This window comes from Amblyomma americanum, chromosome 8, assembly GCF_052857255.1.
Source record: "Amblyomma americanum isolate KBUSLIRL-KWMA chromosome 8, ASM5285725v1, whole genome shotgun sequence".
Taxonomy (NCBI): Eukaryota; Metazoa; Arthropoda; class Arachnida; order Ixodida; family Ixodidae; genus Amblyomma; species Amblyomma americanum.
This window is the reverse complement of record NC_135504.1, coordinates 67392637-67406825: the sequence shown is the minus strand read 5'-3', so window position 1 is coordinate 67406825 and position 14189 is coordinate 67392637. Positions and strand designations below refer to the sequence as shown.

At 46.4% G+C, this 14189-nt stretch overlaps 1 protein-coding gene across 2 annotated transcripts in view; it reads left to right on the top strand.

Annotated features, from left to right (window-relative positions):
• The window catches only part of LOC144101852 (uncharacterized), a 127862-nt gene extending 113876 nt beyond the window's left edge, over positions 1-13986 (top strand). For both annotated transcript variants that reach the window (XM_077635076.1, XM_077635077.1), the window contains one exon: positions 3068-13986. In XM_077635076.1, coding sequence (XP_077491202.1) covers positions 3068-4918 — 1851 coding nt within the window. In that variant the 3' untranslated portion in view covers positions 4919-13986. The remainder of the gene's footprint in view (positions 1-3067) is intronic.
• The last annotated feature ends 203 nt before the right edge of the window (positions 13987-14189 follow it).

The following is a 14189-nucleotide window of genomic DNA, read 5'->3' as shown; positions in this document are numbered from 1 at the left end:
TACAATGGTGTACTGATTATGCATCATCTTGGTTAGTATTACGCACTGATCTGATCAGAGCACGCTCCGTTCCTGCCCCATCCCCATCACTTAGAAGTTAATATGGCCACGTAGAATGATAGAATTAATAAAGAATCGTGTAACGGGTTCCCATATAAGTCCTCTCTGAGTACTAGAGGCGAACAAAAAAAAAGAAAAGGCCACGGAACGGGTGCTCTGACATCGTCTCTTTGCTGTTCCGTCTTTAGCGCTTAAGAGCTTTCAACTAATCAATGCTGGGGACTTCTTTAATGCGGTAGCATTAGAAGCACTATAGCGCCAAATACCGCTTCGGTGAAACAATCTGCCAATTGGCTGCAGACAGGTGACGTCACCAGACCCGGAAGGCAAAGGAAGGGAAATCAGGGGCTCGTTATGACATACTTATGAAGGAAGCCAACAGTCATCGAAACCAAAGAGGGCAAGAGAATTTCTCTATTTTTTTGTAAATTTGTTTATAAATTGTAAATTAATAATGCACTATTTTGTCGCTGAAAGATAGTTGATTAGAAAACAGAACAAGAAACAACCACATTCCCCTCTTGGAATCCGAACCCGCCGGAAAATTCCTATTGGTTGGAAAGAAGGGCCTTCACCAGATCACCGGACCGGAGCATTCTCATTGGCTGAAGGAAAGTGCCGTTCATGTTCACTCAGCGCCAGAAACATGGGCATGAGAAAGAGACTTGTACAACAAAAGCACTGACTATCAACTCGCCTTATATTCCCCCCAAAAATGAAATGTCTACGCTTCCGAGGCATCGAAAGTACGTCCCTGCCTGTTATCCGTGTCTTTTTGTGCTGCGTGAACATGAATTGGGAGTGGGTACGAAATGGTGCAATGTTAAACTTAGCCTATGGCTCTTTACGTAATTCTTTGAGTAATCGGCTGAAACCGAAATTTTAACGCCCACACCAATCTCTCGCCGAGCACTGTACAGTCTGACAACGGGCGCTTCATTCGCTACGTTATTCCATTGTTCTCCGGAGTTTTCACCTACTCATAATGTAATGTAAGCCGAAAAAATAATTCGGGCAGCATAAAAATGACGTAGTCACTTCCGCTGCAGCATGTCACTTCTGGCTGCGAGAGATAACAGTGTAGCAGCGCTGTACAAGTCTATCTCGACCGCCTGTGGGTTAGTCAGGCGCAGAGATGTTGGCCTGCTTCCTGCCAATTTTAAGGCGATAGCCTTTAATGGCTCATACTCGCGTCCGTCCGTTACATTTTATGTCACGTGACCTTGTGATCTCACGTGACCTCTCTGCCACGCTCGCGCCAGCTACTCTTCTCCTCTGTCGTGCAATGAATCCAAGCGCGGCAAATTGATATCAGTGCAATGAGTCGCAAACTGCTTTCGCCTTGCAGCAGTTAAGAGATATCTAAGTACCTCCAACGAGATTTTAGAGCGAAGGCTGTACTACTTGAGGTACAACTCAAGGGTTTCGCCTGGCTTTGCGCGTTTGACCTTGAAGCCCGACCAAGATCAAAGCAAGCACACACCCCAAGACTAATTGCAATGTACTACTATGTGTCTTGCTGCACATAGCCATGATATTATGCCTGTATGGCACGGTCATAGCCAATTACCGGCAACCACGTGGCCTATGACCGGTGGTAACTTGACCTTTGACCTTGAGCTGAGATTGGCATAGCCCGATGTGACGTCATGCGATGGCGTAGCATTTACGTCGCACTATTCGCTATAAATACCGCCGCCTTTGGTTTCGCTTGTCTACTACGTTAATATCGTTAATATCGCATGCAAGCAAAACAACATCTATAGATTGTCTGTAGACTGCCTATAGGATTTGTATTGGCTATAGACTATTCTGTGGGATTTAGTAGAGACAATCTAGGGAATTTATGGACATAAGTGTATAGACAGCCTGTAGAGTGTCTAGAGAAAGTTTTTAAAGGGGCGTTTCATGCTTCAAAATATATGCATTAGGGCAGTGACACTCCGTCTCTAAAGCGAACAACCTTGGCCGCATCACTCGGGTACAGCGAACAAGGAGGCACCGCAAACTTTCCTTGTAGTTGAAAAACTGGCTATTCCCACTAGCGCGGATGCCAAATAGCATATCTCTGTTCTGGCCTCGTGGTGTTTTTCTTGCATGCGATATTACCGTACGTTACTATGTAGCGTGATGTGGCCCGCACTTTTATGCCTTATGTAACGGCATATGTGATGAAGACTTTAACTAGTGCTGTTACTACGTAGAAGGTTGTTCCCGGAATGAAATCAAGTAGATGTAGAAATATAAATGCAGTATCCGATAACGTAGAAATATGGATACGTTCCTTACAACGTGGTTGGTACATGGCGTGCTGTAGCAGAGATGAAAAATTTTCTGACCAGTGCCTTTTGATTTAGTTTTGATCGAACGACATTATCCTACCAGGCGCTGGATCCTTTGATAAGAAGTGCTCGATTCACTCTCTTAGTTGGCATCCATAACAGATGCATGAACTCGTGCGATATTGGAGCACTTTGCATTTTATTACATACATGGCAGTGGTCTTAAATTGATTTTAGGGCCCCGTTACAGACCTTCTTACCCTATTGGCACCACTTTATGAAAGAATGGCGACCATTGAAAGCTTCACTCTAGTTAAAGGGAAAAGGACGATGTGAGTCTAGCCCAAGTCAGCGTGTCAGTTTTGTTTTTCTTTTATGTGTCTGAAGAGCAGAATTTCTTATTGGAATATTATGGCTTCCGCTTGGGCACCCGAAAGCTTGCTAAGGACGGAGAAATCGCTTCATGAACGACATACATAAGGTTTTGGTTACGTGTCTAAGAGTTCCTAGTGCGTACAGAAAAAAAACTGTTTTCCCGAAAAATACTGACCCCTGATTTTAAAAGCTTAATTAATATAGGGCTGAAATGACGGTTTTCCAATGACGGTGCACCACGCATCATTTAAAATCTTGGCATAGACCACTGGTGACTAAGTGAACGGCATACGCTAGCTTCCCGGCACTAAACTTCGCGTATTTTTTTCTCTTCCGTTTCTCGCTCGCAGGCACGACAACCGTGGCTGACATTCGTGGACGTCCGTGGAAACCTGCGCTTCAATGAAAGCTCCGGCTACAAGCTCAGTTCTCTACGCTGCTCGTACGTACCAGCAGAACGGGACGGAGATGATAGCATCAAGTACGGCGATCCAGTGCCGTTCACTCGCGACGGCACACCGCTGCAGCACGACGTCGTCTACGTTTCGTGCCGGAACTTCTTCGAGATTCCCATCTACTCCAACGTCCACGCCGTACTGCGGATACCGAAGACGCCCGAGCAGCAACGCTCACCAGGGCCATCCAAGACGTCACCCCCACACCAAGCCCTGGGCCGAACATCAGGGTCGCCGTCGTCACCGTCGTACAGCCATTCAGAGCTTCCTAGCGTCCTGGTCTTCGGGCTTGATTCCATCTCCAGACTGTCAATGATGCGCCTGCTACCGAAGACATACACTTTCCTTACCGATACGCTGGGAGCGGTCGTGCTTCGAGGCATGAACAAGGTTGGCGATAACACCTTTCCCAACTTAGTGGCGTTGCTTACCGGTAAGGAGGCCTACACGCAAGTCAAGCATCCTGGTGTCAGCGGAGAAACCTTTGACGACGTTCCGTTCATTTGGAAGGACTTCAGTCGCGAGGGTTACCTCACACTCTTTGCCGAGGACTTTCCCGAGTTCGGCGTGTTCAACTACCTCGCCCGAGGCTTCAGGTATCCACCGACCGACTTCTACTTTCGCCCTTACTCGCTCGCCATGGAAAGTTCGTTCCTTGTGAGGACGAGCTCGAACCTGTGCTTCGGCAACGTTCCGAAGCACAAGCTCCAGATGGACTACGTTCAGCGATTCATCGAGGTAAACAACGGATCCCAGCCGTACTTCGCATTTTCGTTTCTAGTCGAGATTAGCCATGAGTATATGCAACAGGTCGCCGCAGCCGACGAAGACATCGTGCGGTTCCTCACGTTCCTGCGAGACGGCGGTCATCTGGACAACACGTATCTCTTCTTTCTGTCGGATCACGGGCACAGGTTCGACTCGATCCGCGAGACATTTGTGGGAAGACTTGAAGAGCGACTTCCTTTCTTTGCCGTGAGACCGCCATCTGGATCGCCTCGGCTGAAGTCGACTCTACGTAAGGGTAGTGCCACCGCTGTCGCTGCGAGTTCCGGCGCTGCTGCAGCACATGTGAGCTCAGAATCGCTGCTCAAGGCTCTTCAAACGAACGCCGGCCGCCTGACGACGCCTTATGACACGTACGAGACCTTTAGGGACATACTCTCTCTGGGCCTAAGTGGGCGCTTCACCGACTCGTTCAAATCTGACTTTGGTGTTAGCCTGTTTCGGGAGGTACCGCGAAACCGTACGTGCGACCTGGCCAACGTTCCTGAGCAGTACTGCTCCTGTGACGCGGAGGAACCCATGGAACTGTCCAGCAAGATTGTGGAAAAGGCTGCGCTAGCACTTGTCGACAAGGTCAACAGCCTTCTCCGGCTCGGTTTGGGCAACAGTTCTGCTAGATGTGCCCGCCTGACGATGCGCAGGATACATGACGCACGAGAGGTATTCGGCACCAAGAATTCGCCTGCGTTGCCTTCCGCAAGCTCTTCTTACTCGGGAAATTCTATTTTTGAACGGATCTCTGCCGATGTCGCCGATCGTTCCGGCAGTGTCCGCAGGATTAGGGTTACGGTGGTCGTGGGCCCCAGCGACGCCATGTTGGAAGGCATGCTTCTTTTGCGTGCAAACGAACATCTTTTCGTAATCGACGACGTGAGCCGCATCAACAAGTACGGCCGGCAGTCGTCTTGCATCGAGCACCAGACTCTGAGGAAGTATTGCTACTGCATTCACAACGAATAGCGCACAATACTGGTCGATTTCTTTGGTGTGCTAGAATCTGGGAAGCTTTTATGAGCAGACACTATATATGAAGCTGCGCTCCTCTTAGGTTCTGTGTAGCATGATAGCAAATTTAGTATTCGATCTTGATTGGCAGTTTATGGTGCGTGCCATCGTTCCGCCGCTGTCTATAAACGATGAGTTACGTTTTCACTTTAACGAGCTGCTACGTTAACCCATGTTGAAGATTTGATATTTAAGCAATTTGGCATCACAGAAAATTTTTCGTGGGACTTGTGACCTTGATAGGTACAAGCCGTATGGGTTGTACCCATGCACTGAAACATTATTTATTGCAACGTTCCATATACTGCTTACAATGGGGTCCAGAAAGGCCTGTCCACCGAAGGAAAATATATTGAAATACTTATGCAGAAAGTCCCTAGTAGTAAAAGCTTAAGACAGCTCAAAGAAACGAGCGTTCTGACTGTGCAGCGTAGTGGGCGCCTTGCTGATGCAACTGGCTGTTTATATTCGTTTAAAATGTAACTGAGTGAGTGAAGCATGCAAGCAACGCGGTACCTTTCTCGGACTTGATTGCGCACATGTTTCTTCGAAATTGTTTTTGCAGTAATCCTATATTTGAAGGTGCACAGTTGGAAGTGTGGAGTGCGTGAGTATTTGTTACAAAACATTTTTGAAGTTCGTTGTTTGGAAGGCTGATAACGTAGCTAGATAATGGACAATTGTGCGGGGGATACCGAGGCGACCTGCTGCATTTGCCTGTGATCACTGACTAACATGAACCGAGCTTAAACAGATCCAGGCTTGCCAAACTCGGCTTCCCCGCAAGCGACCATCGTACACTTATTATTCGTTCTTCTTTGTGTTTGCTTCTTTTTGAGACGCTTTTGTATTGGTTCAGTGATGAACGCTTGTGAAAATAGACTTCAGTGTGCACTGTAATCCACGTGCGTGTTTTTGAAGACCTCAACCATATGGAGCTTTGTCTGCTGGAACAAAGTGCGCAATGGGTTTTGTTTTCTTCAAAAATGCGGGGTGTGTTGTATGTGTGTGTGTGCGCGCGTATGGAAGACTTTAATGGCGACGCCATGTTTCCTTTTTCGCGGATTGCTGGCGATCCGGAATCGTGACAACGTTTTGTTGCAGTCTCGGGTTGCATGCACCCGCAGTCAGCTGCTGACAGGAATCAGCGGCTTAGAATGTCATATAGCGTTGTGCGTTGCGAAATGTGTTTTCCGTAATGTCTTTTTTGTTTTTGCCGCTTTGTTTTGTTGCGAGAATGTGTGAGCGCCTTTGCGGGCAAATGTTTTTTGCGCCGCATGTTGACTGCTTGTGGACACGTGGTTCCGTAGTAGGCCTCAAGTGAAGAAGGCCCAGATTAGTTTTCGGTTTTCTTCTGCGGGTGCCCAAACGTTTCCTGCGCTGTTGTTTGGGCACTTGACACGCCTTGCATGTAGCCACATTTAGTCAGCCTCTTCATCAGGGTCTCCCATTCTGCTCAAAGCGCGAGCGTCGCCTTGACAAATCCTCCGCGTGTCCGTCACTGCATACGAATGCTAGTTTGTACGGCTACGACTTCACGCACCTTACTGACCACAATGCCTGTTAAATTAAAGCCGTACGGCAGCTGCAGCTGTTAAGACTTTTTTAATGATATTGGCCTCGAAGGTTACGCCGGTCACTGTCCCTCGGAATTCATGTCCTGCACTGTGCCAAGCGCCCGTAGTGAACGCTACCATTTTTTCGCTGCTGCTGCTATAGTTCTGTTGAAGAGCAGTGCCGATGTTATTGTTTCATCTTGACCTGATATCAACACCTATGTGCTTCAAAGCTCCAGTGTTTGTGTTGATCACTGAGCCACGTTTTTGTTCCTGAGAGGGCAAGCGACAGCGTTCGAGATGTCGGCATGGACTACGCTTTTCTCCCAGCAGGGGGGGAAACGGTGGCACGCGTTCCGCATGACATTCGTTCGTTCCACGCCACCTACCACGCTTGCGTCGGAACGCAGTTGGCCAAGACCGTCCGAGATGTCTAATGACCCCCCGTACCGAGATGACCCTGAGCGTCCCGAGCTTAAGGTGAACTGAGTCATGAATAGCGAAGCCGCTAGAGCGGGGAATTTTGCGAGATAATTTTTTACGCATACCAAGCACCAAGAAACTTGCGAAAGCTAAGTTTTAATAGACATATTTGTAGCTCCAAACTATTGCCCGGATTCCTTATGCACTTGAGGGATGAACTAAAATATTGTTGGAGGTGACGTTAAATGGCTTGTAATTTCAAGTCACTAGCGGTGTACGGTGGTGTTTACGAGGCTTTCTGAACGTCTGTGCCTGCCTCTCTGTCTGCCACCAACCTCAGCTTGTGGGTTTTCTTCAGCGTTTGATATCAATACATTGCAATTACACGCATTCGAATCGCAAAAAAAATATGCGGGGACCTAAACGTGCAATCTGTCTTCTAGCTGTTCTTCATTTTTAGTGGTTTCATAGGCTGCCTCCTCTCTGGTATATTCGTGTAATATTACCGTAGCATCGCAGAGGATATTTTCTCAGAATAGGCATATATAGATTGTTCTTCGGGCAGCAGCCTGCATTGCCATGCACAGTCGGTATCGAACATTGCCGCAGTTTCCTTTAAATTCGGTATCACTTTGCTCTGAAACAGCGGCAGTTTGAGTTGCATCGTTGATCGTTTTCTGATGGCTCGTAATGACGGTTCTTTCTTTGGCGCCGCTTCGATTGTAAAACCCTGACGGTCGTCTGTGTCGCGATGCTTTACTGTTACGATGCCAAATGCTTGGCGACAGAGTACGCTACGGTACGGTCGAAAGCGACTCCGTCTTTTTGACAAATGACTTCCATGAGAAGAGGCCCGGACTGTTGCGTCCACGAAAGCGATCAAAACACGTCACGCCACTGCCATGTTAGAAATCCAGTAATGGGTTTCGGTCAGGCTATTAGACAACTGCATTTAAGTTTGCCGAAAATGATCCGTTTTTCATAGAAAAAACGACCGATCGTTGCTTGGGCACTTGCGCGATTTACAGGAGCAATATCTGATCGTCGAGTAGGCGATGCCGTGCCACTGCATGCAAGAAACTGCGTTGCTGAGTTTGTCGGTGCTCTTGTGAGGAGTTAGGATGCTCACTGAATTGTAATGTTTCGGCTACGGTTTTATTTTTGTTTCAAGAGCGGCTATGAGCCACTTAGATACTTCAGATTTACTCTGACATCTTGTTTGAACATGCCATTTAAGCATGGTGATGGTTCGGGCCAGTGGGTGTGCGTTACAGGAGACAAACTCAAGAGCTGAGTTCTTGCTGCGCCATGGAACATAAACTATTTAAACAGCAACGCATGTAGCTGCCTATATGTTGTTAGTTGCGAGTCTGGTTCCTCATTCGCATTACCTTACAAGATTGACGCCTGCAATGGGAAACCATGTGCCTGCAATGGGAGCTTCCTCCATAGTGTTGCATCAGCAAAGGAGAGCGTGTTGGAATTGTACACACATTGTTTTGTATACACGGATCCCGTGCTCTGAACATTGTCGATACATATTCATGACTTGTTAACGCGATAACATAAGGAGCCCCGGCTGGGGAAAAAGCGGCGTCACAATAATTTTCAGGTGGCAGGTGGCGCTATCTGCCGCCTGCCATTTGCCACCTGCCAAACGCGGCGGGCGGTGTACTGGAAGTGCTTAGGGAGTGAATTGTGCGGGAAGGGCAACCTGGGTCTCAGTAGCCCCACCAGAAACATCCGGAAAAGGCATCAACAGCTTATATTGATATCGTATTGCCAACACATATTGTAATTAGGTGCCGCTGCGAATTTCATGTTTCACTAGCTGATAAACTACAAACAAGCGAGAAGACTTTAGCGCAGCATAACAGGTGGCACTTTTCTTGTTAGGGCTTTCATAACTCTTATGACGAATTACACTGAAGCAGTGTGCACGAAGCATGACCAGCGTGGTCTGCCACTACAATTTAACAGTTTTTAACGTCATCCTCAAACAACGCGTGAATGCTTCGCGATGAGGGCATGAAAGTTTTCGAGTGGTTATTAATAACGGACTGTACCATTCCCTTATTATTCATGGCAGCTTCATCTATACGTGTAACAGCCTTTCTACATATTTCTGTAATCTGCTTATTTATCACCATGGCGTCAGACCATCGGTAGTTCCGTAGGTAATCCTCTTATACTAAACGACTGAAACATTAATGTGTTCGCTTGTGTATATATGGACATATATATTATATACCCAGGTTGAATCTTGTATACCCAACCTCTAGCTAGCGCGTTTGCAACAAAAGAGTTATTTTGAGACAAGCCCCTGCATTTTGCCAGCTGTTACGTGGGGCACAGTATACTGCCACGAACAATCACCCGTGACATCTAGATTACATTTTTTGCGCACGTAGGCTAGAAAATATTTCCTGGAGCTAATTGAAGCCCATCGCAATTCTCATCGACTGTATAGGGCTGATTTATATGTCAAAGCCTTCAAAAAAACAAGTCATGAGCGTACATGAAAATTAGTTTTAACGACCATTCGGAAGGATAAAAGTGCCCAGATAGTGCCAGTTAAGCTTTGCCTATGGAGGTTTTGTGCACAAAAAAATAACTCTGTTCCCATTTTCGTGCACTGAAGCGTTGGTGCTCGAACTAGGATGTCGTTAGTGCAATAGCGTGGCAGTTTCACTGATTGTGCTCTTGCTTATTGAGCACAAGGAGGAAGATTTAACTACATATTTGAGAAAACCGCGTCGGCCCGTTAACCAGGAGTGGAAATGTAAATTTTAGCATTTGAATGGTTTCGGTTTTGACAGTGGGATAATAGTATCATCGGTGTGAAGGTGCTGCCTTGGGTTCGTTGTGTTCAAAGTAGAACTTAGTGAAGCATAAAGGATGCAGACGAAATGACATGCAAGGCAGAGTGGTTTTTCAATAGAGGGCGTTACAATAGCGTGCAAACGACTTGGCACACAGTATACTCTGCAGGCCGGACCTCCTCAGTTGGCTGTGTACAGAAGAAATACATATATTGTGAATGTTAAATGGATGACCTGACGGAAGGAACTGAAGCGCCGTAAGGCTTTGAGTACGAATAGATCTGTTATGCCACGTGAATGAAAGGCTAGTCATGAAACGGCCAACTGGTTGCCTAAATGAACCTAGTCATTAAGGAAGAATCAATTATCTATTCACGGGTCATGAGGCAGGAACGCTTTGGACAGCTTTGGAAAGCGGCGCACCATTCGAAATGACACTGCGAGACACGTTCTTGCCCAAGTACAAAGGTTCAAAACATTTTCAAACTTGAAACCAACCGTGTCTTTCCTGGTTAGCGTAAAGCTCGATCTAGACATGTTTTTGGCAAACATTTTACACTCACGTGATCAGATTTATCGTTTTTGCTGCCTCGGGCTGTAGTCACGTTTTTCGCGGTTGTAGTTTTGCGATAACTGGGTTGAGTTAGCTCACCATGGCAGAACGATAGCAGTACTGAGCCGAGACTAGTCATTGTTAGCCTGTGAAACATCGCTCGTTTTCTCTCCGTCTATAAGTTTGTATTCGTAGCACACTTAAAATATTTCACTCGTGGTAACGTTCTTGTTCCGTTACTCTGAATCTGTTGAGCCCCCGGCTTAATTTTTCATCTTCGAACATTACAATGGCAAGACCCCAAATCGAGAAGTTCGCTTGCGTTAAGGATCTTTAGTATTGTGTCATGCGGCCACAAGACGTCACTGTAATTTAGTTATGTATGAAACGCTCGGTTACTCTGGAGTAGACGAAGACAGCGTTGTATTTTTGGCAAAAGGTGAGGTCGTTCGCATGATGCCTTAGTAGTAGAAATACGGCACGCCAGAATGAACCTGCAAAGAATGGGCATGGTGGCGGCCAATAAGATGGAAAAGTATTTCAGAGAATTATCAGTAGAAGCCGGAGAATAAAGGGATTTGCGCAAAGAAATGGCCGTGAATATCCAGGAGCTGTTTCAAAGTTCTGAACGGCATTTTGCTGCTCGTTCAACTATCTGAGAGAAGTGAGAATTGAAGTCGGTTTGGGATTCGCCGTCGAACCGTTCACGTCGCAGTTTTCTCTTAATAAGTTTGCAGTGTCCTAGTCTCGCGCTTTGCACGCAACAGGTTGGCTTTGATGGATTTGTTATAAGCAGGCACTGTTATATCTTGAGTTCTTCATTCAATGGAGAAAAAGCTTTTAGGTCAGTGTGTGTTCCCATAGTGTTTACTGATTTAGTTTGTTGTAATTTGGCCCATTCATCTAAAGCTGCCAACAGCTAAAAGAAAACTGTTTTTGTACAGTGCAAACATTATAATCCAATCCGTGCTAGCATGAAAATTATTTTTGCGCAAGATGTTGTAATAGCCAAACATGGCGCAAACAACCTTTAATCAGCAACTAAACTTATGCTTCATTTAGGCTCGGGGCAGGAAGGAATCGCAGTTACGCTGCCGCTTTGGATAACAAAACAGCGATTAAAGGTTTGTAAGCCATTGCACGTGGACAACTGAACTTCGAAGCACTAATGAACTACTCTTCGAAGCAGCTCAGAAGCTAACGCGGGCCTTCAAAGTTTTTCTGTGCACGGGTCCCTCTTATACATTAGTGCACTAAATCGTACGTGATCCCTTATCGCCCTTCGTCTGTGGAATTTCTACCAGGGGCTACCTTGGTAGAGTATTGTGGAAGACTTCTTTACCCTGTTTGTAACGAAGGTGGAGCTTGGAAGCTAAATATGAAGTGTCAATGTATACGCAGTCTCCAGGACGAGACCTAGAGTAATCGCGGCAATGGTTTAGCTTTTTCTTCGCCATACACTCAGTACACTTGAGGGCTTGCACACCTGAATACAGTAGATGGTCTTTGAACACCCTCCTGCCATGAAGGGCGTGCCAAAACGTAATAGTTTCGAAGAGTCAAGACCACACAACAATCATGAATAGGTTAGCGGTGCACTCGTTGCAGCTTGTAAAAACGCTGTTTATATGCTTGCACAGTGAAAACGAAGTGTAATGGCTTAAACAAGGCTCCACTGGAGGAGCTACAAGCAGATAGCGTCTCAGGCCAAACATATGGTCGATGCTGTGCAAGCTGCCATCAGTCGGTGCCGATGCCGGTAAGCCCTGTTAGGTTTTCGTGATGCACCCGCAATTGTCAGAAGCGGTCATGTCACGCTGATGTGACGGATATCCTCTGCGGCATTTATCGTTTATAACGCGGAGCTCTAAACTAACCGCACAGCAGCACTGTATGATCGGAGGAGCGTGGTATGATTAACTGCCCCGAGATCACAATCATGAAACTTAAACTCGTTGCGGAACCTGCTTGCAGGGCTGGGGTAGCCGCAGCGTCAGTAGGCATTGAAAGTGCCGCAGTGCGACTGAATACGCTGCCTGCGCGGTGGCCTATGTATTTACGAGATGGAACATTGTCACGTTTGCATTGTGCAGGCCCACTGCCTTTGCCTGTGTATTTGCGAAATGGAACATTGTCACGTTTACACTGTGCAGGCGCACTGCCTGCACGGCGGCGTGTGTATTTGCTAACTGGAACATTGTCACGTTTATGTTGTGCAGGTGCAAGTCCGAGTAGTCGCGCATGGTCCTCTTTGGAGAATGAATTAAGAGAGCATGAACCATGAGACATGATTTTACTGTGAGCATGTGCTCTCAATGTCGCACCAGGAGGCCGCTATTGAGGTTTCTCTGGCCCGTTTGTCCTCTCGTCACTGCAAGAAAGCCGCAAGCTTCAGTGGCTCCACCTGTCGAGAGGGAATCGCATCTTTGGAAAGGTGGTCACTAAAGCAGGGAACAACATGTTTTGTTGGACGCACCAAACATGGCGTTAAGTTGATAATTGTTCTTTTTTGCACATTCGTTGCGGTAACAAAAGTACTTTGATTCCAGTCTCAAAAACAAAATGCAATGGCGTATCAAAACATGGAGGAGCTTTTAGGAACCAAAATAATTGAGCATGAGCAGGCTTCTTCTAGGATTCGGAAGTATATTTCTATGTTGGCAGTGTTATGTAGCAACATTTAATGTTGCCTAAATCATGCGCCTCGATTAATGGCCAGTTAGGGGAGTTCTGAGAGCACCTTTAAGAAAATGTATGAAGATCTCTCCAATAGCAGGAATCGCTGGCTTTAAAGTTTGCTCACATGGTGTTGAGTCATGCAGTATCAGTCTTTTTCAAACCACACTTTGACGCTATGCTTTCAGTGAACGCTGGGCTGACATTGCATATTTAGTGCGATTTGGAAAAAGCCCGCGTTTATCACTCAACTGATGCTTGAACATTGAGGATTGTGGGAGCTTTCATTTAGGAATGAGGAACTACCTGCCCACTGCGTATGCAGGTAATCTGATCTGAACAATGCTTGGCCGCGATCAACGAATAAGAGCTTCTCAAATTGGCGATCTTGCATTGTGCATGCGGTCATGTGTTTCGGGTTACACCCGAAGTTCACCTGTTTTAATATTTTGTACCTAAATGGGGGAACTAAATTAAGCTTTTAAGTACCTAGCAGCAAGAAATATGTCTGCTGCTGAACAGACTACCTAGAATGCTTCATGCTGATTTCTTTGATACAAGGGTTGTTGAACACATTACAACGAGAAGAAGCGTAGCTTGTAAAGTACGCCATTACATCATTGCACACAACGGCATAAAAACCGTACATGTGATTTATAATCTAGTCGATCAAGAGAAGCCATTGATGTGGGCTTAGCGCGGTTTCAAAGTTTTAAAATTTTTCTGAAAGCATTCATAAATAGTGCTGAAAAAAGTTAATGTTCTACATGATACCTCAACATTGCTTTTCGGCATGTTCCGTGTTGAAGTATTTCCGAGATCCATTTGTTCCACATTGCTGTAGCCCGGCCTCCGCAGCGCCGATGTTGCTGTACTTTTCTGAGACTCTCCATGGACATATAAGACCTATGCAACGCTTACCAGCAATATGTGTACGCCAAAAACGTGCTCAATAAAGGCACCCTTATATTCCTTAAGGGGGTTCATTCATTCTCCTCCGCTCTTCTTTTCAGTCCGCACCTTCTCCCGATGATGAGGGCCTCGGGAAAAGTATGTTGCCTTACGGTCTATGTTGTTAATAAATAAGTTTTGTTTTCTCAATGCGAAAGAGGGGTGATGAAATATGCAACATCTTGTTACGTCAATTTCCGCCTCCGTCTGCGGCTGCATTGCCCAGTTCGCCAAGGTCGAGGTCA